General features: G+C 39.3%; 1 protein-coding gene across 1 annotated transcript; it reads right to left on the bottom strand.

Annotated features, from left to right (window-relative positions):
- Positions 1–21,839: 21,839 nt before the first annotated feature.
- IRS4 (insulin receptor substrate 4) lies at positions 21,840–25,646 on the bottom strand (the record flags this gene model as incomplete). Its single annotated transcript, XM_084869945.1, has 1 exon — positions 21,840–25,646. The coding sequence occupies one exon, from the start codon at positions 25,644–25,646 to the stop codon at positions 21,840–21,842; it is 3,807 nt and encodes a 1,268-aa protein (XP_084726071.1).
- Between the last annotated feature and the right edge of the window lie 248 nt (positions 25,647–25,894).

The raw sequence follows: 25,894 nt of genomic DNA, 5'->3' as shown, positions 1-25,894 counted from the left end.
GTGATTTAGTAATTGGAGTTTCGGATAAAATGTTGCTCATTAATTTTAGCAAGACAGTAGGGAAAGTAGAAAAAATAATTTTAGACTCCAAATTCACAAAAAGAAATATTTTGAGCACCATTGGTGTAATGAAAACATTTATTGATGGTGGTGGTGGAGAACAGTATCAAAACATAAAGGGAAAAAAGAAAATCCTCCTTTCAAATCTTATATGGTAAATCTCATTTTTCATGGAATATCATAGGTCATAAAACTCTAGAATAAGAAAAATATTTCCAGTTATTTGATCCTATTCGTTTTTTAAAAATGTATTTTATTGATTTCAGAGATGAAAGAAGAGGGAAAGAAAGATAGAAACATCAATGATGAGAGAATCATTGATCGGCTGCTTCCTGCACATACCCTACTGGGGATCAAACCCACAACCCGGGCATGTGCCCTTGATGAAAATCAAATCTGGGACCTTTCAGTCTATAGACTGACACACTATCTACTGAGCCAAATCAGCTAGAGCTCATCCTATTCTTTTATTCACCTTTTATCAGGACACTAATAGATAGGAAAACAGTTAACCTCTATTAAAAAAAAGTGTATTGATACACAAGTAGTTGGAAAGGTAAGAGGGACTGGTGTATATCCTAAGATTCCCCATAATGCTAAACCGAATTCCATAATATCAACTGTACACTAACCAAGAGTCAACTATAGTTTTCAAAGGTGTTAAGAAATAAAACTAAAACTCTTGACAAATAAAATGTTGACCAAGTGTCATTGTCATGCCCCCACAGAAAGACATTGTATGGATAGTAAAAGAATGAACATTGAGTTCAAAACTACAGTTATAAGGTTTTTCAATAATTTCCTAAAAAAGGCCGATAAAATAAACAAGACCTATGAGGATATGAAAAGGGATCAACTAGAAATAAAGAAAACATTGTCTGAAATAAAAAATATTACACAGAGTACTAAAAACAGACTGGAAGATAGCAGGAATCAAGACAAAGATTTGGAACACAAAGAGCCAGAGGGCACTCCTCCACAGAAGCAAAAAGATAAAATAATCCAGAAAGTTGAAGATAGTGTAAGAAACCTCTGGGACAACTTCAAGCAAACCAACATCAGAATTATGGGGGTCCCAGAAGAAGAGAGAGAGCAAGATACTGAAAGAATATTGGAAGAAATAGTGACAGAAAACTTCCCCCACCTGGTGAAAGAAATAGATTTACAAGTCCAGGAAGTGCACAGAACCCCAAACAAAAGGAATCCAAAGAAGACCACACCAAGACACATCATAATTAAAATTCCAAGAGCAAAAGACAAAGAGAGAACATTAAAATCAGCAAGAGAAAAGCAGGTAGTTACCTATAAAGGAGCACCCATAAGATTGTCAACTGATTTCTCAACAGAAACCATGCAGGCCAGACGGGAAGGGCAAGAAATATTCAAGGTGATAAATAGCAAGAACCTACAGCCAAAAATACTCTACCCAGCAAAGCTGTCATTCAGAATTAAAGGCCAGATAAAAGAGCTTCACTAATAAAAAAAAGCTAAAGGAGTTCATCACCCCCAAACCAGAATTATATGAATTGCTGAAGGGGGTTCTTTAGGAAGAGGAAGAAGATAAAGATAAAAATTATGAACAACAAATACATAAATATCAACAAGTGAAACTAAATGCCAAGGGAATTAAAAAATCTGATGAACAATATTAACTGGTGAATATAATAGAATCAGAGGTATGGAAGGGGAGTGGCCTGACAATTCTCAGGGAAAAGGGGAGTGGGGGGTGCAGGAAGAGACTGAACAAAAACTGTGCACCTATGGATGAGGACAATGGGGCGTGGGGGGTGAGGAAAGGGCAGAGGATGGGGTGGGAAACTGGTGGAGGGGAGCAATTGAGGTGGAAGGGAAAGAGGAACATTTGTAATAATCTGAACAATAAAGATTTATTTTTAAAAAAAGTTTTTTTTGCATTTTCTATATCTTTCATGGATTATATCTATTGTGTAATTAATGTGACATATTTAGCTATAATGCTAAACACTGTCCAAGCACCACCACCAATACAGCCTGCCTTCTTGGAATGAGCATAATCTTAATTTAAATATGAAAAATCTTATATAATAAAAGAGTAATATGCAAATTGACCACATCTCTGCTACACCCACCAGCTACGACCACCAGCCAATCAGAGTGAGTATGCAAATTAACCCCAAGCAAGATGGCTGCAGCCACAAAGAGCAGGAGGAAGGCTTGGGTTTCTCTGGCAATGGAAGAAGTCAAGCTTTCTGCCTGCCCTTGCCACCTAAGCCTCCACTCAAGGCTACAAAGTTTCAATGATAGAAGGTAAACAAATCCAAACAAAATTGGCAGCAGCCATGGAGCAAGCAGGTTTGGCTCAGCTCCAAGCTACCAAGTTTCAATTGTGGAAGGTAAATAAATTCCAGATACCAAGGCCTCTACTTGGGTCACTGGAGGGTGTGGCTGGCCTGCAAACCCCCACAGGCTGCTCGCCCAGGCCATCCCATGCCCCAAGGGAACCCCCACCCTAATCCAGAACACCCTTCAGGGCAAAACAGATGGCCCCCACCCATGCACCAGGTCTCTATCCGATCTAATAAAAGAGTAATATGCAGATTGACCATCACTCCAACACACAATATGGCTGCCCCCATGTGGTCAAAGATCCTGCCCCCATGTGGACACAAGATGGCCACCACAAGATGAACAGCAGGGGAGGGCAGTTGGGAAGCACCAAGCCTTCAAGGGAGGGCAGTTGGGGGTGATCAACCCTGGAGGGGAGGGCAGTTAGGGGTGACCATGGTGGCAGAGGAGGGGAGTTGGGGGCAAACAGGTTGGCAGGGGAGCTGTTAGACAACAATCAGGCTGACATGGGAGTGGTTAGGGGGTAATCAGGCTGGCAGGCAGGCAGGTGAGCAGTTGGGAGCCAGCAGTCCTGGATTGTGAGATGGGTGTCCGAGATTGGAGAGGGTGCAGGCTGGGCTGAGGGACACCAACACCTTCTCTCCCCTCCTCCTGCACACGAATTTCCTGCATTGGACCTCTAGTAACAATATAAAAAAGCAAGATCAAACAAATGGTACCTTAAATGCTGCAGAAATTTCAAGAATGTAGAAAACCTTCTTGGAAGTTGCAAGTGTAGAAGTACATAATGAACTCTAAGCTTCACATTTTTTCTGCATACACATAATCTACTTTCCATTTCAGTATTTCCTTGCTCTTTTTATTGAGATGATAATTCAGATTACTGCCAGTTAAATATAAGACCGTATCATGGAAATTTTGAAATTGGAAAGCCAAGGTGGAGATTGCTTCTAGTTCACTTCTATAAACCCAAATGTTTAATATTAACTTAAACAAGTTGTCTCCTCCTACTCAGAACTTCATTCTAAATAAGTTATCTCCATTTATGTAGCATGGCAATGATGTTCCTGATACATTTCAATGTAGCATGCAACAGTGGTTCCTAATTGGTTTAGCATTTATCATGCACAAGAGACAGGAGGAAAGTTGCCTTATTTTTTACAGCTTAGTTGCATTTCTTATCTCTAAAGTACACTTAAGCAGCAAACTGAACTCAAACTGTTTAAAAATCAGCATCCAAGAACATGCATGCCTTGGAAGAAAATTAATTAGTTTTTCTAAAGCAGAATATAGTTCAAACTTTTGTGTATTAATTTTGCATAATTTCTCTTTTGCATATTTTATGAATTAGGAGCCCTGATCTGACTTACCTACACAAATTTTTATACTCATATTTTTCAGGTTCTGCCATTGGGAAGTTTCATTTTAAAAACATTTTTAAAGTATTTTGGTGGATTTCCAAGACACACTTAGGGGTCAATTAGCACCTAGTAATACTTTTCTAAGCAATCACTGGAGGTGCTTAACTAGTGTATACTTCCGCATGTTTTATTTGACAAGTCTTCTGTGTAGGTTTTATGCTTTAAAGTAGGGGTGTCGAACTCAATCACAGAAGGGGCCAAAATCTAAAATCCAACCTAAATCGCGGGCCGAATGGTTTACTGAACAGTCATAAACTGACAATGTCATAAACTGACAGTGGAGTGCAATGATGACAGCGCGGTGCGGGCCACATTGCAAGGCCTGGCAGGCTGGATTTGGCCCGCGGGCCTTGTGTTTGACACATGTGCTTTAAAGAAACAGTATTCCTCCACACTCTATAGTGAGCATGTGATCACTATGCATGAGACTAGTAGAGAATCTGAAATTCTTTTTTTCTTTATTGATTAAGGTATTACATATGTGTCCTTATCCCCCCATTATCCTTCCCATCCCCTCACTCATGCCCTCACCCACCCCTGGTGTCTGTGTCCATTGGATAGACTTATATGCATGCATACAAGTCCTTTGATTGATCTCTTCCCTTACCCCCGCCCTCCCCTCACTTCCCTCTGAGGTTTGACAGTTGTCTGATAGATTCTGTTCATGCACACTTCAATGTAAATCTTTCCAGCTAGTGAGTTCCAGTGAATGTTGAAGCAGTCACACTACCCTTGCTGTTCTAGGTATTCAAATCCTATTAAGATGAAAATCACCAAATGAGTATAAAAAGATCATATAAACTGATAAAGCCAGATGCACCTATCTGTCTCTGAGGGGCTGATTGGGATGAATAAAATATATTTGGTCTATGCCCTGCCAAATAAAGATTGCCTCCCTTGAAGTAGGATGAGTTACATACATATAATTACTTGACCACTGAGCAGCACGGGTTTCAACTGGGTGGGTCCATGGATTCAAAAATACACAAACTGTTCCAATAAATACTATAGATACAATTGATCTTCCTTATGTTTTCTAATGATATTTTCCTTTCTCTTTCTTCATTGTAAGAATAATATATATAATACATATACCTTGACAAAAATGGCAAGAGCATACAATGGAGTAGTAAAGACAGTGTCTTCAATAAATGATTTTGGGGAAATTGGACGGGTAGGTACATGTGAAAAAATGAAACTAGATCACCAACTTACACCATACAAGAATAAACTCAAAATGGACCTAAGACTTAAATGTAAATCGTGAAATCATAAAAATCCTAGAAGAAACCATAGGCACCAAAATCTCAGACATCTGTTATACTTTTTTTAAAAAAACAATATATCTCCTAGGGCAAAGGAAACTAAGGAAAAAATAAACAAATGGGACTACATCAAAATAAAAGGCAAAGGAAACTAAGGAAAAAATAAACAAATGGGACTACATCAAAATAATGAAAAGAGAGCTTACTGCATGGGAAGACGTATTTGCCAATGATACATCTAATAAAGAGTTAATTTCCGCCGAAACCGGTTTGGCTCAGTGGATAGAGCGTCGGCCTGCGGACTGAAAGGTCCCGGGTTCGATTCTGGTCAAGGGCATGTACCTTGGTTGCAGGCACATCCCCAGTAGGGGGTGTGCAAGAGGCAGCTGGTCGATGATTCTCTCTCACCGATGTTTCTAACTCTATCCCCCTCTCTTCCTCTCTGTAAAAAGATCAATAAAATATATTTTTTTAAAAGAAGAGTTAATTTCCAAAATATATAAGTAACTCATACAGCATTTAAAAAGGAAGAAAACAATCCAATTGAAAAATGGGGAAAGGATCTAAGTAGACACTTCTCAAAAAATGGATATACATAAGGCTAAGATACATATGAAAAAATGCTTGAAGTCATTAATCATCCAAGAGATACAAGTTAAAATGACAATGAGGTATCGCCTCACACCTGTCAGATTGGGTATCATCAAAAAATCAACTAATATGTTGGTGAGGATGTGGAGAACAGGGAACCCTCATACACTACTAGTGGGAATGCAGACTGGTGAAGCCACTGTGGAATACAGGGAGTTTCCAAAAAATTAAAAGTGGACTTCCCAGAAAGCCCACATTTAGGAATATATCCTAAGAAACCTAAAGCACTCATCATGCACCTCTATGTTTATAGCAGCACAATTTACATTAGCTAAGAATTGGAAACAGCCTAAGTGCCCATCAGATGAGTGGATAAAAAATAATAATAAAAACTATGGCAGGTTACACAATGGAATATTACACAGCTATAAAAAGGAAAGCACTCTTACCATTTGCAACATCACTAATATACCTGGAGAGCATTATGCTAAGAGAAATAAGCCAGTGAGAGAAAGATAAGTATCACATGATCTCACTGATATGTGGAATCTAATGAACCAAGTAAACTAATGAGCAAAACATATCCAGAGACATAGAAGCATGAAACAGACTGATGAACTTCAGAGGGAAGGCAAGGAAAGGGGGTGAGTGGGAAGTGACTAACTGGGGAACTTATATGTGCATAGCCCATGGACATAGACAATACAGTAGTGAAGGCCTGGGAGGAATGGGTGCAGGGTGGAGGGGGTCAATGGGAAAGCAAACAAAGGGGACATCTTTTTTTTAAATATATTTTATTGATTTTTTACAGAGAGGAAGAGAGAGGGAAGAGAGCTAGAAACATCGATGAGAGAGAATCATTGATCAGCTGCCTCTTGCAACCAAGGCACATGCCCTTGACCGGAATCGAACCCGGGACCCTTCAGTCGGCAAACCAATGCTCTATCCACTGAGCCAAACCGGTCTTGGCAACAAAGAGGACATCTTTAATACTTTAAAAAATAAAGAGAAATTTTAAAAAATGTATAATACATATACCATACAAAAGGTATGTTAATCAATGGTCTGTTATTGGTAAGGCTTACAGTCAACAGTACTTAAGTTTTAGAAGAGTATACATGCATTTTCAACTTCCCGGGCATTGGTGCCCCTAACACATGTTGATGTTGTTCATAGGTCAACTGTATGACTGTGTGTGTGTGTGTGTGTGTGTGTGTGTGTGTGTGTAAAGATATAGATAGATAGAGATATAGATATAGATAGAGATATATAGATATAGATATACACATATACATAAATATATAGATTCTAAATTAGCTCTGTGGTTGTGGACAGTTTTTCATATTAAAGAAAGTTTAATTACACCTTCCCATTTTGATATTATTTTACACACTTCTTGTGTGCATCAAATAAGGTCAAACTACACAACAAACTCAATTATCTGTAGATAGGTACTCCTTGTAGCTTGTGGATTATGCACATGATATAGTTACTGCCTCCCTACCCTGTGGCCCTTCTCACTCCCCAGATCCCTTCCCATCACCCACTAACATAATTGGTCACAAAATTATATTTGCTTTCACTGCCTTTCTGTATGGCAAGGGTGATAAAGAAGCATGGAAGCAATTATTTTTCTAGCATTTCCTTTAAACCTCAGGGTGTGTTTTTTATATAAGGCTAACAATATAATTTGCTAATATATATAGTCTTGATATCCAATTCATCCATCCTTTTATATTCTATTAATGCAAAAATTTTGTCTGTTCATTGGTATATTTCCCATATTTGACTTCCCTTTGGTTAAAAATAAGTAAACTAAAAGGGAGTTATGTGAAGAACAAGAGTAAGTGGCAAGGAAATGAGACAAAAGAAAATTGTAAATGATTGCCTTAACCTCATAGAGTAGTCACTTCAAAACAGGATTCATACATTATCATGAATGATAAAAAAAAAATCAAGTAAGTTCTACTAGTATCACCTCCATATTTGAAGTATCAAGAGTTGATGTTAACTCTATTTAAAAACTTCATTTCTAGACATAGTGTCTTTTACCCAAACCCCAAATTATCCAATCTGAAAAAAAAAATGCAGACAGTTCCACCACAGAGCAGAAATATATATTTATAGTAATGGAGACAATGCTAAGGAAAAATGAGTCTGCACACAAGTCACTTTCATGAACACATTTATTTTGAGTAGCTCAATGGAAAGGCAAGTCCCACACACACACACACATATATATATATATATATATATATATATATATATATATATATATATATATATATATATATATATATATATATATATATATATAACACTATACAGAGTTGCAATGTTGTCTCCCAAAACTGCAAACAGGATACAAAGAAAAGAGAGTATAAGAGTATTTACAAAGGAAGACAAAGCCAGAGCAACTCAAAGCAGGTCTGTGAAGCAGAAATAGCAAATGAAATTATTGGAACTGTAAAGTTTTATGTTTTACTGACCAAGTGACTATGGCTGATACCAAATTAAATGTAGAGGTTGCACAAAAAAATCGTTCCATCATTGATATTTCTTAACAGCAGCATAAACTTGAAACTGGAAGGTAAGTTCTAAAAAGATTCTTCCAGCACAATACTGAATAAATTAGTTGGGTCTGTAAACTAAGAAGTAGTGTCCAAAAGATTGCATATTTGTTATGCTGTACCTGTGACTATTTGTACCTGTTTCTATTTGTATGTTCTGTGTGTATGAGGTTTCCCATTCATTTATTCAGCAAGTGTTACATTTGTGCAGCACTGCACTCTGTTTGCTGGCAGCCCCTGGGCCTAATGTGCAAATAAAGATATATAGCATTTTCCCCAAATAATCTTTTTTTTCACCATTGTGAATGATTATGACTTAACTTACTTGAAAATAAAATGGTGGCAGACGGCTTGAAAAACAGCTGCCTAAAAGACTGCATTATTATCATAATGAACAAAAGCCACACTGCATTATTTAATTAGATTGGAAAAAGAGAAGAGTCAAAAGGAGCTGAGGAAATTGATGCCTTAGCAGTGACCAGTAACTGGAGTAGTTATTGGTACTGCAGCCATATTTTCTCCTCGGTGTCATTCACATGGGAAATAAGAAATCCCCACCCCACCCCCGCTCCATCCCTTTCGTTGGTAGGCAAGGAAAGATAATAGAAGCACACGTTAAAAGACATCAAAACAAGTGGCAAAAACTTTAAGAAAATATTACAGGACTTCAAAGTTGCAGATTCAATGCAAAGCAATTGCTTTAATAGAGTACAAACAACAGATGCATCTATAGTCACATGTACACAGGTACACAAGGGCATGTACACACACACACACACACACACACACACACACACACTAGCACTCCTACAGAAACTCACACCCACCTGTAGGATGATGAGGTTTGCCAGTGATGGTACAAGTCATGAATTGCCTGCCACCACCTGGCAAAGCTCTAAGCAAGCTTCAAGACCTTTGTACCTATCCTCTGTGAACACCACCTGTTAGTGTCCTGATCTCAAAGGTCCAGGTTCCTAAAATCTTATTTCAGTTTCTATCAGAGGCAAGCAAACACAGAAAGAGGTAGCTTGCCCTGATTTTTTTTAATTTGATACATCTTACATAGGCTAATTGTCCAATGGGAAACAAAGCCTTATAAGAGGTTCTTTTTGCTTAAGTTTAAGTCAGAATATTGTTTGACACATATGTACTAATTTCTTGAATATGAGAAACTGATCTATTTATAGGAGCCCTGGGCATAGGAGGGAGTGTGTGTGTCAAGAAGAGAGTCAGAAAGAGGGGAGGAATGAGGGTGAAAAGTGGGGAGGCCCAGAGTGGTAGAGAGGGGCTTTGTCAGAGGTTTTTGGAGAACTTTACTTATTTTAGGGGGGAAGTATATGTTTCAAAATGGGGAAAAAATTATGGTTTTGGAAATGCTCAATTTGCAAGCAGAACATCACAGTAGTGTTGTAAGTGAGCAAGAGATCATCTGTTCCTCAGTTCTGCATTTATAATGTTGGAAATCCTAAACCAGGATATTAGTTTAGTTGATATTAAATGTGGAAAGAATCTTGCACTTTTGCTAATGGGCAAAATCTGAGGTAATCTGCCCTTCGGTACTGCCTTTAAAATATTGGAAGTATTCAATCAAGATAACACTTTAGTTGACATTTAATTATTTAATCAAGAAATGTTTTTTTTCTTTATACTATGCAGAAAAAAAAATCCAGATCATACCTTCATTCTCATGAACATAACTTTTCTTTATCTGCTATTGTTTAAAAAATGTTCAATTTCAAAACTAAATCTATTATACATCAGTAAAATTGATATTGGCCACATTTATACACATGTAAATTACATTTTTGTAGAGAGAGAAAAGAGTTATAAGATGCTCACTTTTACAGTATTAACTTCCTTTCAAAGAGACAGATTAGGGAAGAAAACTAGAAAACAAAAGCAAAATATAGTGTAAATATCTTAATTCAAAATTCATGGGATCCATACAGCAGCAGTATGAATGATCTGTGTTACGATCATTCAACTGCCAGCATCCACTCATAGACTTTTAGAAATTCTGGTTGCTTTCTATTCAGAAGCCTCTGAATTTTCTTTCTTTTAGGCAGATCTGGAGTAGGCAAAGATGAAACTCCATAAGCATCACTTTTCTTCTAAAATATGTTTTTGTGACGCTGTTATCACTCTAGGAAAAAAGACGACAAAACAAAAGATAGTTGCATAATTTAAGTATGAAGTGTACTCACCCCCACCCTGTCTCAACACAAAACAAAATAAAAATTGAACTAGTAGCTTTTTAAATACATTGTTATTGATTTTCAGAGAAGAAGGGAGAGGGGGAAATAGAAATATCAATGCAATCCAGACACGTGCCCTTGACCAGAACTGAATCTAGGACCCTTCAGTCCACAGGCTGACGCTCTATCCACTGAGCAAACCAGCTAGCGCTGACCTGCTAGTTTTTGAGAGCCATTCTGAGAAGACTGTCTTGGCATGGACTTGCTGACTGCCTGTGACAAACACCAACACAAGCCCAGCAAAGACACAAGGTCAATTATTACTTTTATCCTTAGGCTGCCACTCTGATATTTCTGTTACGTAGCAGCTTTGTACACGCATGCACGCACTTTTCTATTTCCTTTTTGCTGGGCTATCAAGTGAGCGAGGCATTGGGTAAAGATATTTTTTCTTCTTATCCTACATCAACCATGTCAAACTCAAAAGCTAACCCGGGCCAAATAAACAAGGTTTAAGTTTATGTGAGCTGCAAAAAAAAAAAAAAAAGTTTTCATTTTTCATTTTATTTCCATAGAGACATACTGAATACAAAGGGCTGAAATAAATGAATCATAGTTAACATAACATAATAGAACACTTTAATAAAAATTAATATTTTCTTGAATATTAACTTACCAGACACTGAATAACTAAACAAATAAACCTATTTTTCTTACTCTCCGAAAGCGAAATATTTCCTGTTGCGTGTACCAAACAAGTCAGTCCAAGACTAATGATGTGGCAATCAGCTGCTAAAATATTCGTTGCTAGTATTAGTGGAGAGAAATGGTGTGCCTGTGCGTAAGGCGCATAAGGGAAATAAGTGCAACATGATTATAGTAATGAGTCATTAGCGAACATTGTAGTTCATTATTAATAATAATGTATAACAGGATTTTGTAAAAATTAAGCTATGAAATTTTTATTCAAATGTTTCTTACATACCGTTATATTGGCTGGGCCATGAAAATATTCATTGTAGGGCACATGCCACCCATGGACCTCGAGTTTGACATGCTTATCCTACATACTTGATAATGTCTTCACCTGATTATGTGGCACATGTCAAATAATTTAAGCACAGCCCTGGTGATGGTATCTAGACTCAATCACTGAATTTCTTTTGAAAGAGCAAAGTCACACCTGCAAACAAGATTTTCCAGAAATCTAGATCTGTCTAATAAAAAGAAGTTCTGGTATTACTCTCCTGGACTTATGCTTCTTGAGAGGGTGCATAGCTGGGAGTGGTATAGAGGAAGGGGATCTGGTATATTGAAGAAAGCAATGTACTGGAGAAGATGGGAATAAACAGTCAGCAAATTTATTATGGGATGCTAGTATTACTTTAAGATCAGATCACATCAAAGTACTAAATAGTCTATTTCATTACAGCCAACCTAACAGAATCCACAGAAAGCATTCTCCAAAGTAGGCTTTGAGTACAAGATCTTGTATTAAACCAACAGTATACATTTTAACTATTCATTTTTTATCCGAGGTTTTAAACATGTAACAGACTTGCAGCTGAATGTAGCATCAAAGGTCTCCATTTCCCTCCCACTTACTTGTGATTAATAGTCATAATTCATTATAAAGAGCCATTCCTTCACATTAAAATGTTAAAAAAAATAAATGACCTAGATTAGTAAAGATATTAAGCTTTGCTGTCAGCGGTAGGCTTCAGAAACTGTAGACTCTATATATCAATCAAGTTTACACAAGATGAAACGTGTCTGTGATAGATATAGATGATTCAAGACTAGTATCACAGAATTTTGCAGATCCTATAAGGCATATCACCTAATTTTGTTTGCTACTTTGTTTTATTATAAAAGATATATTCACATTATATAGCACAATGTATGTGCTTTAAAGAGGATTTCTCACTAACCAATACAATACACTATATTTCATGTATGTTTTCTCCAGAAATATATGAATTAAGTTCTATATAACTACCTCATCAATATTATACTAATCCTGAAATTAGGGATATTTGTTATCAGAGTTGTTTTTCTTTTTCATTTTTATTTTTTAATGACGGAGGCTCTACTAAAAATTTCGTTCATATTTCAATTGCTTTCCAATAACACCTAAACCAAAATTGAGTGAATGCTTGATAACATACTAAAACCTATAAAATAATATGTGGTTTCAAATATACTTTACAAATTATACTTGTCAACTCTTGATTAACCATGCTAGTAGAAAAGAAGAATGCTATCCAAAATTAGATAATCCAAACGTAATTTAATTTCGTTTATGAAAGCTTGAGCCACAGGTTTATCTTTATAATCCTGTTTTACTTAGACCAATATTAAAATAAGTTTACATTACCTGTAAACATTGCAAAGAACAGAATAAGGAAGTAACTCAGAAGCTTGCTAGGTGGCAAAGGTAAGCAATTCTGGAGCAGTCTGCAAAATGAGTATGAAAGGGCTGACAAGCATATCTTAGTTATGCCTTCTGTTCATTTTGATACCATTTCACCACTTGATAGTTAAATGGTGATTCTTTTAATAATCTGGTCTGGTTTTCATTATTATTTCCACTTGATATTGACATATTATAAAGAATGACCTTATTGGTATTCTTACTTTTTTATTAACCAAAGATCATTTTAATGACCAGTTAATTGTATCCCTTTTAATTGATTGTATCCTCTTCAAGTAATTCTTCTCTGTAGGAGAGAAAACCTCAATGGACTCGGAATGGTCAAAACATTTTCCTACTACTACCCCCAAAACCTGGCAGGTATCATTATCTTCTCAAAAACAAATGAAGTAAACTTTTATATTTCAATTTGTATAATAATATAATAAAATGAACATTACTCTTTAATATACTAATAAAGCACACATAACTTCAATATTCCTGGAAATTTGTAAAGTAAGCCAAACAGGCAGTTTTCCAGGACACTCCAAACCTCTTTATATAAATCATAAACATGCCTCTATTAGTTTGAAGTCCAAAACAGCAATGATTCCCCTGCTCATAGAAAGCCAAAACTATAACAATATATCATTTTTCCACTCTTCCCAATATAGTTGTCTTAGTTATCTTTTCAACTCAAACTTTCCTAGACCTCAAAAGTATTTTTCAAGTTCTGAAATTCCTCACTGTTTATTAATCCACATGCTATCATTTCAAAACACTCATGACCACACAAACAGGGACTATCAAATAAAGTGTCTGAAGGCAAATAAATGGAAGAACACTAAGAGAAATTGAAGCATATATCCCAAACATGAATCTATACTAATGTAATTATATTATTAGTCCAGCATTGCCTCTGTCCTAAATATAGTTTATTTTTTTCAAATAAGAACAGATAATCACACTTTTTTGTGCCTTGTAAATAAATGTATAGGAGGATGATTCCCTAATACCTGATAAAAACTTAAGTGCTGCCTTTCAAGAGTGAATGCTAGCAATAATTGTTGCTAATGTTTCTAATGCCAATCATACCAGCCTATTATCTCCTTCATAGATCAGAACATCAGATATGCTTCTCCCCATGGTGGCAACAGTATGATGACAGGTTTGTCAAAAGAATCTATAAGGGAAATGGATGATGCTTGCAAAATTCTATCTTCTCAAAGGTCATCTCAATTGTTTCACACCTGCCCTTCACTAGACCATAGACCACATATGCATGTTCATTCCAGTCTTGATTATCTGGATACCAACTATTAATAGTTGGGGATCAGCTACAGGATTTTCATCCCAAGTCAGATTTTCTACTACCTCCCATCACACCATTTTGCTATTTCACTCTGCTGCCTAGTTACTGCAGACTTAAAGAATGCAAGTTATTAGAATTCTAATATAGGCCATCTCCAATTTACAAAAGAAACATATTCCAAACTTCACTGTTTAGCTGACACTCAGAATAAATTATCCCACAGAAACAATGTTATAAATAAATGGTGTATAGGTTCATAGATTCATCTACACATGCCTATATTAAACCTATGCAGTTCCTGAACTATAATAATAAGAGAAACTATTTTGACTATGCCCAACCAGTACTTCTAACGTAATTTCTGTGGAAAGAATATTTGAAGTTTATTTCTTTGAAATATATTTTTATTCATTTCCGAGGAGAAGGGAGAGGGAAAGTTAGATATAAACAACAATGATGAGAGAGAATCATGACTGGGATTCAAACTGTGACCTCTGGTTCATAGGTCAATGCTCAATCACTGAGCCACGCCAGCAGAGCTCAATTTGAGACTCCAGGAAAATATATCTTCTGGCTATGACAATAGGAATAGTATCCCCAAAACTCAAGCTGCTGAAATAATTTGGGCAAGGTAGCAATGAAAGGAAACTATAGTAAGAACTTCAGCCACAATAAAGATTTCTTCAAGGGGGCAAGGTTGGGTCTCTGAGTGTGAGGGCAGTGTTGTTATGCCTTCAAGGCTGGAGGCACAGCTTATTAACCCTTTGCACTCCACTGTCCCCTCTCAGGGGACATCGGAATTCTAGCATATAACTCGGATGTCCCCTCTCAGGGGACATTGCAGTTTATTAGTGATTATGGGGAATTGAGTTATTTCAACGCACGTTTCCGCTGCAAAGTAGCTGGCAGCCAATGTCCAGAATGGTTCAGAGTGCAAAGGGTTAAAAAGCAGGACTTAAAAATTGCACTCACTGGTCATTCTCTCAAGCACCTTGGGTGCACATGTGAATAATTTTCAAGGTGAATTTAGAAACAGAGACTTCATTGCTATTCTATATTTCAAGTCTACAAAGTAGAAAATTAGTAATCATATAGAAGCAAATTATATAAATTGTGAAAAATAGCTAAAATGACTACAATGTATAAGGAATTAAGTATTCAATAAAACAAGAAGGTCTGGCTAGCATCAAACTTATTGTGGTCAATCCAATCATGAAAATATCTTTAAACACTGGCCCCAACATCCTTGGTGGCAGCAAGTGAGAATAGAGCAGACAGCACAGCCTTAGACCGGCAGAACAAAGGGCCCTGCAAAGAAGGTTGTTCCTATAAGCTAAGCAGGCTGTGGACTAGAAGCAAGCAATACCTAGGGGAATAAGTCTTCTATGGGCCCTGTGGCACTCTCCGATTAGCCATTGTGCTTTCTGCCAGACAGAGACTAGGAAGGGACATGTTACCCTGAAATTAGGGACACAAGGTCGACAAAGGGCACATGAGGTTAAGACGTAATATAACCAATGAAACCCTAACCAAAAAGAAAGAGGTGTCAGAAAGTTAGGGGAAAATTGCACTTTTTCACTTTACTAAGTAACTACCTAAATACATATTTTCCACTAATTCTAAAAGGAATTTAAGTCTTAAGAAAGGTACTCTTAAAATGAAGACAAATCTAAAATAGGATATATGTCTAAATTTTATATTTTTTAATTTTTTTATTGATTAAGGTATCACATATTTGTCCTCATCCCCCCATTCTCATCCCAAACCCCTCCCCACGCATGCCCCCACCCCCCTGTTGCCCATGACCACTGCTTAGGCTCATATGCATGCACGCAAGTCCTTTGGTTGATCTCTCCCCCTTATCCCCACCCTTCCCTACCTTCCCTCTGAGGTCTGACAGTCTGATCTGTTTTTTTTTTTTTTTTTAAATATATTTTATTGATTTTATACAGAGAGGAAGGGAGAGAGATAGAGAGTTAGAAACATCGATGAGAGAGAGTCATCGATCAGCTGCCTCTTGCACACCCCCTACTGGGGATATGCCCGCAACCAAGGTACATGCCCTTGACCGGAATCGAACCCGGGACCCTTCAGTCCCCAAGCCGACGCTCTATCCATTGAGCCAAACCGGTCCCGGCCTGATCTGTTCTTGTTCATCAGTCTATATTGTTCATGATGTCAAATGAGTGAGATCATGTGCTACTAGAAATACACTTATAAGAACCAAAAATGAGACAACTAATAATGGTTATGCTGAGAGGCAAAACTGAGTTTCTTTAAAAATACCTATTTCTCATGTTCAGCCTACATTGCCAAAAGATGTAAATGTAAAACCTATAACTGCATAACCTTAACCAATGTAGAATTGCTAAATAATATATTTTAAGTTCATATGGCAAGCACATTATCTTGACAACTTTATCAATAGCTTTAATATTAGCAATCTAATAGTGTGGTAAAACCTGTGTATGTTGTAACACATTAATTTATTATTATACAAGGTGACATTTTAAATCTCTCATTTCTCACTCAGGACCTAGCAATGTTTTCCAATAAATGATCCTCAACATCTAAGGGCCTAGTAGCAATTCTTAACCAAAACGTACTGTAGGCTTTAATCAAGCATTTGACAAAAATTACTTTCCAATACTGCCAAAAAAATGTCTGTGCTATTTTTACAGAATCTTAAAGCATTAAAAGGACGTTAAGTAAAATGAACTTAATATTAAACAAGGATTTTTCTGCCCCAAGGAGAGGATTTGATTTTCAAGGCTTCTAAAATCTACTCGCTTAGCTGCCAAAAGCAAATTTACTTTTTAAACAAATAACATTTATTTCTACAATGCTTTTTATTCTGCCTTCTCACTTTATCTTGTTTTGTCTACTGTGATGGTTTAGATTAGAATGTCAGATTTTATACATATGGAAAATGAAATTAAGAGGGTTTTGTTATAACTGGCAATGACAATAAATTACTAGGAAAACCAAAGATACCCAACTTCAGTTAAGGAAATGATCATTAATGGAAATTTACGGAATGCATCCTCATTTTACTTTTCTTCCTTTCAATGTTTCCAGGGGATCCAGATATATACACACACATTATTTGTGTTTTAGAGGTACAAATTAGCAAACTCCTATTCAGATCAGATTTAAAACATTGAATTTCAGCATAGATAAAATTCTTTTATTCTAAGAGCCATGGCCAACAACATTTCAATAAAATGAAAATTACCCAAGTTCTGGCAGATGGTTCACGGTTATAATGCTCTGAATGAATTACCAAAATATTGCAACTTCCAAATTCAAGGAAATAGGAAAAGAACATATTTAACATCTGATTCAACCACAGTGTGGTGTGCTGTGTCGACCAATGAGCTTGAAATCATAAGTATGGGTTTGATTTTAAGCTCTGCCACTTACCTCTTTGCTCATGGGAAAATTCTTAACTCCAGCTTCAGTTCCAGTACCTACTTTTCCCCAATAAAATAATGAATGTGAATGCGCTTTGCAAATTATAAGGCGATGTGCAACTGTAAAGCAGTCCCTCAATCAAAAGTTAATAATTTAACAACAGTCCCTTTTAAATCACATATAATATTCCATATTTCTCCCAAATATTGGTTATCCTCATTTATTTCAACACACAAAAAAATGGAGGTTATACTAAGAAGCCTGAATTTGTCCCCACAAGAGCTCCTTATCAATGACTCGAAGATTTTAGTTTATGCTTGGCAATTAAAGAAATGAAAAGAAAGCAAGAGGTCTTCTTTGAGTTTTTATGCATGTTTGATATTCTGCTGTGCTCAATTAAAGTCTTAGTCCTTGTTTAAAGAAGATGTTTTGCTAATAGCCCACATTTTTGCCTTGTAAGTATCTCTCTTAGAATTAATACAAATGAATAATGATTGCCAATAACTTAAATTAGTTGAATGAATTCCTCTTTAATTGTTATAGGTCAAATATCTCTACAACAAACGACTGTCCAATTCTTTTTTTTTTTTTTGGGGGGGGGGCAGGTGAATGTTGCCTAAATAAGTGACTCATCAATAGTGACTGAAAAATCTCTGCTATCTGGGGAATTTACTCTAGTAATTAAATAAGTCCAATACAACAAAAACAATGTGCTGCCTGGCTGGCGTGGCTCAGTGGTTGAGTGCTGACCTATGAACTAGGAGATCACCATTCGATTCCCAGTCAGGGCACATACCTCGGTTGCAGGCTTGATCCCCAGTGTGGGGCGTGCAGGAGGCAGCAGGTCAATGATTCTCTCTAATCATTGATGTATCTATCTCTCCCTCTCTGAAATCAATAAAAATATATTTTAAAAAACAACAATATGCTCTCAGCACCTCTAATTTATGACAAGATCATTTGGCAGTAGTGCAGGAAAAGAAGTTTACACTTCCATCATGCTAATAACAGTGTCTAAAATGTCAAAAGGTAATTAATACAATTTTTTTCTTGCTTTTGAATATCAAGTGCTATCATAACATTGCTACTTTGGATGACCAATTCTCTCATTCCTCCTACAACTGCCCTTATCCACCTATCTCTAGAATGAAAAAAATCAGTGAATTTTTCAACTTAAGTCATTTCAAATTCTGCACCAGATGCAGCAATAAAACGACAAAAATGAACATGTGGGTCAAGAGATTGACTACACCAAATAAGAAATGATATTCTCCTCTTAAATGCTAATGCTTATAACCCATGCTTATAAAATGTGAACACTTCACACTTTTTAAATTATTACATTTATAAATAGTCAAGTCCAAGTTATATTTCTGGGTGTTTTTTTTCCAATTTTCTTGAATAAATTGAATAAATTGCTTTTAAATACTTACATATATGCTATGTGACTGTGGGAAATGAGATATATTTTAATTTTGTGTGACATGAACTAAGCAATCTCACTGCCTTACATAGTCTCACTTCATCTAACTTACATTCTGAAGACATTCCAGCTATAAAGATCCCAATTCTAAACAACCATATAAACCACTTTAAATGAAAGTAAAGACTAAAATGAAAAGTAGGTTTTGAGAACAGAGAACTTTAATTTAGCTCAGTATTTCTAAAGTTAATAACAGTAACAACAATAATAGTTGTATAATAATTCATGTACAACACTGACTCTGTGCCAGGCACTATTCTAAGCACTTGCCATAAAATAAAATCACTTTTTCAGAGACATAACTGCTAATAAACATTGTGCCTTTATTTCTTTGTCAGAGCATATATATTGATTTCTACCATTAAATATAGTTTTAATGTTTGATAGGAAGGTGAAGAGAGAGTAAAAATGGGTGAAAATTACTCTATGGCCTTAGTCAAAATGAATCATAATTAACCAACCTTCTTAACACTTCACACTCTACAGTATCAATTTACATTAAAATAGTAGCAAATCAATTCCTGCAGTGAGTTCTTTCTTTATATCCTTCCTTTTATATAGCTCAGTTAATTATGTCTTTGAATTATCCTCAGGACCAACCATTTTTACAAGAAACTAAATCATTAGTTTAAATTGTTGCAAGTTCATTTCAGTGTTAATCCAACAACAAAATAAAATATATTGGTTAAGTGCTTTACCAATATATGTGCTTCCACATACATTCTCTTGTTTCAATCTAAGCCCTGCCCTCCCTGAGAAATACAGCCTCTTTGCTGTAGTCACTCAATACAGTTAGGAATTTCCTCAATGAAAAACACATATAAAGACCATTAAATCATTAAAATAACTATAAAATCAATTGAAGTTATTTATAAATCAGTAACTTATGCTAAAATAATGATAATTGAATCTGGATAATCCTTGGAAAGTGAGGGTTTATTTAAGACACAAGATTTCACTAATTTGAATCTTTGCTGAAACAAAAAGTATAGACAAACTTCTGTGTAAACTTCCTTTCCAAGATACTACAGGGACACGGGTAGCTATTAAATACCTACATCAATATCACTACGGGTGTCTTCAGCAGTTAGGCTCAAACAATATCTTGAGACCAATTTGGGGGTGTACTTTTAAAGTAGATCTGTTTCGGAAAAGCATACTATGAATTAAATTATTGGAAATATAATTATATATTTTAAATGCATGGTTTAAGTAGTAGTGATGATCATGTGTGCATTTGTGTTGGGGGAAGGGCTCACAATTTAAAGGAGATCTGAATGAAATTCTTTGCCAAGATAAAGCATTCTTTTGTCCTTTTGATGATCACTCTTTAATGTGTCCATGCCGAAAATGAGTTTTTGTATGGCAAGTTCTCTAAAGCAGGAGGAGAGAAAGGGCAGGGGGGTGGGGTGGGGGCGGCAACACCTGCACTAAATAGGAAGCTTGTTAGGTGACTGTTGTGATCAGTCCCCAACTTGTTCTGCCTGATCAAGCACAGTGGGCAGAGTTCCAATCACAAAAGCATTCCAGAAAGCAAGCAAAGCAAAAATCTTCACTAAACTGACTACTGGAATGAAAACTGTTAGGATTCATCCCTTCCCTCCATTGGGAAAGAAGCACATTCTACTAAAGAGGGAAAGCACTTGAGACTATGGAAACATCATTCACCCTCTAAAATCATTTCTTGAGAATATCTCCAGACACACTGCTAACGATACTGCACAATGTACACAGTAGATTTAATTAAAGTCTTATTTTCAATTCTTGCTTATTCTTCCTTTGGTAAAGGAATCCTTTAAAATTCTTCCACTGTTGCAGTAGGCTGCCCCTAAGGTCAGGTCTTCCTCTAGCCTTATTATCTTGAGTTCCTGGATTTCCCAGAAGACACATCAATGAAGATGTTCTAAATGCTTTTTAAACCTTCGAAACAATATTCATACCCATTATCACGCTGTCACAATACCCTCTTTGGGGAGAGTTACATGAAGAAAATGAGGCACAGGGAAGGTGACTTACCTGTCACTTAGTGACAGAGAAAAAGAACACACAAAGTGTTCTGGATATTTGTTCTGAATGGAAAAACACATTCCACAGCCAAATACTCTCTTGTTTTAATCACCTGTTGTTTTGAATATTTATGCTTTGTTCCTTCCAGATATTCATGGAAACAACTGAGATTTAACCATCCTGGTAAATCACAGCAAACGAACGTAAGGATAATTGCTTTTTTAAAAGCAATGTTCAGAGAAGAAAGTCATCCACTTCTAAATGCTAACAATTGATTTCTACTGCTTGATATTCTGTGCTCTTATTAAAATTCCTGCAATTAACAATGGGCAGTTATAGAAAAAAAACACTCTTTACTTGATTTGAAAATGAGTTCTTGGGATTCAATCCAAGATGTCCTATTTGCATAAATCAATAAGCATTAGGGGGAAGAGTATCTGAAAACGCTCTCATGCTACATATCCTTAAGTGATAATTGGTTCTTTTCAGATAAAGAAATAATTGGATTAAAACACGTGTGGGTTTTTTTAAAGATCACAAGGTATTTCATACATAAAATTGAATTATATTTTCCATGCTAAATAGACAGCAGCTAATGAAATATTAACTTACTTTGGAACTTTAAAGCACTTTACAAATATATTTTTACTTTGTCGTTGGATTAACACTGAAGTGAAGTTTCAACAACTTAAACTAATGATTTCGTTTCCCTAACACCTTAATGTAGTAGTGCTTCAATTCATTAAGCACTAACCGTGAACTTTAGGAAAATTAATTCTAAAATTACCAACCTCTTTGGGGAGAGTCGAACTTTTTGTCCTCAGGTCCGGCGAAGTCCATTCTCACGTATGTGTCTTCCTCATCAGAATCTTCTTGCTCGGGGCGCCTAGGCAACCAGTGGCGAGGTGGTGGCGGAGGAGCAGCAGCTGCGGCAGCAGCCTCAGCAGTCCCGTTCTCACCTCTGGCAAGGTCTGAAGATGGGTTTTGGGCTCTAGCTTTGGAGCTATCGGCAACGACGTGGGCACCCCTTACTGTTTGGGCACTTGCAGCATTAGCAACAGGTTGGAACCAGCAGGCAGAGGCAGAGTTAAATCCAGAGGCAGCCTCCAAGCCCGCGGCGGCTGCTCCCATGCCTGGGACCGCGGCGAGGGCAGAGGCAGCGGCTAGAGCGGGGCCTACAGCTAAGGTTGGCTCAGTGCCCACAGCCGAGGTGGAGCCTAGGGAGGTGTAGAGGTGTCTCTCCAGGCTGTCGGTAGGGAAAGCCGAGATAGCAGCTCTGGTGGATGCAAATATACTTTGCGAACGGCTTTGTGTGCTTCTTCTCTCTAGCCCTTCTTCCTGCAGCAGCCTAGCTACAGGTGGTGGTTCTGAGCAGCGGCTAGGGGAGAGAGAAATGTCCATACAGCACTCAGAAAATGGGTCGACCACATAGATTCGACCTGTTTTAGCATCATAGCGAATGGCACGATCACCAAAAGTCAAGGCTGGTGCCATTGCTGGGTTGAATGTCACTTCAATGTACTCACACTCTTCCTCCTTAGCATTGCTACCTGTAGCACTGGTAAGAAGAGGCAGAAGTGGCCACCTAGCACCGTCCAGAAAGAAGCGGTTGGTACCTGGAATAGCTCTTAAAAGATTTGAGAGGACGCTTGCTGCATTTCGAAATGGCACTCTGAACTCAATATTCATGTAATGAGAAAAGGCTGATTGTCTGGGGTTAGCAATTATGCCCCAGGAATGTGGCAGTCCTTGAGTAAAGGGGGCTGGCGTATCACTGCTTTTTTTAGTGAAGTCAATGTTGGCATAGTCACTAAAGTTGTCAGCCTCTCTCTGCTCACGTGTGGGCTTTTGTGTTTTGGGCTCGATTTTATTTTCTTTTGTAATAAAAGAAAGTTGGTTAGGTCTCTTAGCCTGGTCCTTAGCGGGCCCATCATCTGAAGGCTTTGGAGCTGAACTCCCATCTCCAGGTTTTGAGACTGACTGGAGGGTAGCTTCAAAACCCTCAACTGAAGGCTTTGAAGCTGCATATTTGGGGCCCCTGATTGATGACCCTTCTTTAACTAGGCCCTTCCCCAGGAGTTTTCCAGAGAACATTGGTACATACTCACTGTGGTCACTCTGTCCCAATGGGGAGCTCTGAAAAGTTTTTGGCAGAGAGAAGTAGGAGCTCCAACTTTTGGAGGAAGAGCCTCCCTGAGGATTTGGGGTTTTTTTTGGAATTGCACCAGCTCCAGGAGCCATAAACATGTAATCACTGTCACTGTCATTGTCCTTAGAGTTATCCTCTTTATAAGGATCAGATGCTTTTGGAGGAATTGGGGCAGGTGGTGGGTTCCCTCTGGGAAACATCATCATGTACCCTCTTGAATTTTCAAAAGAGGATCGGGAGTGATACTTTACTGAAGCAGAAACGTTTTGAGGAGCCATTGGCATGTAATCACTGGAGCTTTCCAGAGGGGCAGCCACTCCTGGCCTCATTGGCACGTATGGATTGTCCTCATCTTCATTAAAAGCTCTGGCTCTGTGAGGACCCTGAGATGCACCTCCCAGGGTCTCTGTATCTTTGACTTCTTTGCGTTCTTTTGTGGCTGCTCTGTCAGCAGAAAAATAAAGTCGGAACCTTCCCCCAGACTTCCCTTTTCCACCAGTTGCTCCAGCTGGCGGGGGCGGAGGTGGAGGTGGTGGAGGTGGTGGCATTTCCTGTTGCTTGTTTTGAATTAACTTGCCAAAGTAGGATCTTTTCTTCAGAGATCTTGCCCATTCACCATTGCCATCGGAGTCTTTCCCACTTCCTGAGCCTTTGCCCCCTCCAGAGTTCTTGCCACCACCTGAATTATGGTCATCTCCTGGTCCCTGGCCACTACCTGAGCCGTGCCCACCACTGGCTCCCTGGCTACTGCTGGAACTGTGCCCACCTGTGGGGCCCTGGCCATTTCCTGAGCATTGGTTTCCTCCTATACCCTGGCTCCCTGAGCCCTGGCGGCTTGAACCCTGGCCACCACTACATCCCTGGACCCCTCGGGAGCCCAGCCCCCTGCCTGAGCACTGGTTTCCTCCTGAGCTCTGGCTACCGGAGCCCTGGCCACTTGAGCCCTGGCCACCTCCTGAGCCCCAATTGTCCATGGGCATGTAGTCACCTGTGTTTCCTTCCTGACCCGCTTGGCCTTGAGGATTGCCTTCTTCCCCAGAGTTGCCAGAACCGGAACTAGATGCTTCAGAAAACAGGCGAACTCTGTCGCTGGGGGCTTCTGCAGTCTGCCGAGCACGTACCCGGCAGGGTGCTAAGCGTCGAAAAAAGTTGGCTGGCACAGAAATCGTTCTCCTGGACCTGCGCGCTCTGGGCAGGTGCAGTCTTCCTCGCCTGGAGTGGGGCACAGGCTCGCTGGGTGTCACGGGGTGTCTGGTGAGGAGCATCTCGTGTTCTCCGTCACCTATGGCCTTGAGGTGGCAAAATTGTTCAAAGCGGGACCTTCTTAGCCAGCCTCCGGGCTCCAGCCGCACCGTGTCCTGGTGCCTCCTAGTGGACAGCAAGTTTAACAGGTGGGCCCCGATGCTGATGCTGTAGCTGCGGCAGCGGGCTCGGTATTCGTCTGCACACAAGGCTTTCATCTTCTCCAAAAAGAGCTCATGCATATTTTGGGCCACCACACAGTCATCGACCTGCATCCAGAGCTCCCCTGGACCGATGACGGTGGACCTGCCGACTTCCAAGAAAAAATACTGCTCAGAGTGTCCGCAGCGACGGATACTCAGGAGCTGGACGACCACGCTGGCCACCTCAGTATTCAGCCTCACAAACACAACCTCCTCGTCGGTAAGACAGAGCCGGAACACGCCGCTCAGCTCTTTTCTATGCCCCAGCCCCCTGGGTTTGACTATTACCTGCCACACATCTTTGTAGAATGGTGGCTCCGCCGCCGCTGGGGCCGCCAGCGCGACCGGCTCTCCATCCAGCTGCGCGCAGGGCGTGCCGCAGCGGCGGCGTTTGCTCTCGAGGATGAGGCGGCTGAGCAGCAAGTACCAGCTCTCTTGCTCCGACTCGTTTTCGGCCACCAGAGCCAAGTACTCATCCTGGGTGAAAAGAGCGATGAGATGTCGGTACCTTGCGTCGGCTCGCTGGCTCACGGAGAAGCACTGGTACAAGGTGATCACGCGCCGCGGCGGGATGAGCGCCGGGGCTGAGGCGCCTGAGGCAGCAGCGGCTGCTGCAGCGGCCGCGGCGCGGACACTGTGCCGGAACTTCCTGGCATTTTCGTAGTATTCCAGCCGAGCCGGGGCGTCGGCGGTCTCGAGTTTGAGCACGAAGTAGCGCCTGTGCCCATGCTTCTGCTTCCGCAGGTAGCCGCGTTTGCAGACTTCCTCGCCGACGGGGAGGTCCTCTTCATCAGACTCGGAGTGTGACCGGGAGCCAGTGGAGGAGGAAAGCCACATGGCTCCCGGACAAGAAGACCCGGTCCCAATGAGTGCGGTTAGGGTTCCCGAGGATAGAAGTGGGGTGGTCCCCACTGCGGCTAGAGCTGCCGCCGTAGCCGCTGCTGCAGCTCTCAGTCTCCTTGTTGCTCCGTGGCGAGCGAAAGAGCAACTCGCCATGGTGATGCGCGATGTTTTAAGGTGAGCGAAGGGGGGGGGGGGGGCGGGGAGCCACAGGAAGGGAGGGCTGGGGAAAGAGGCCGTCTACCTCTGTCCACCCGCCCCAGCCCCCTCCCGCTCGGCCCGCGCCCCCGCCTACTCCACTCAGAGCACAGCTGCGGGCAAAACAACACGTGACCGCAGCCTCACGCGGCAGCCGCCTCAGCTCCAGCCGCCAGCGCAGTGGAGGGGCGCCTCGAACAGCAGCT

This window comes from Pipistrellus hanaki (assembly GCF_964339955.1).
Source record: "Pipistrellus hanaki genome assembly, chromosome: X".
In the NCBI taxonomy this organism is placed as follows: domain Eukaryota; kingdom Metazoa; phylum Chordata; class Mammalia; order Chiroptera; family Vespertilionidae; genus Pipistrellus; species Pipistrellus hanaki.
Note: the sequence above shows the minus strand (reverse complement) of the source record. Positions and strands in the feature narration are given on the sequence as shown.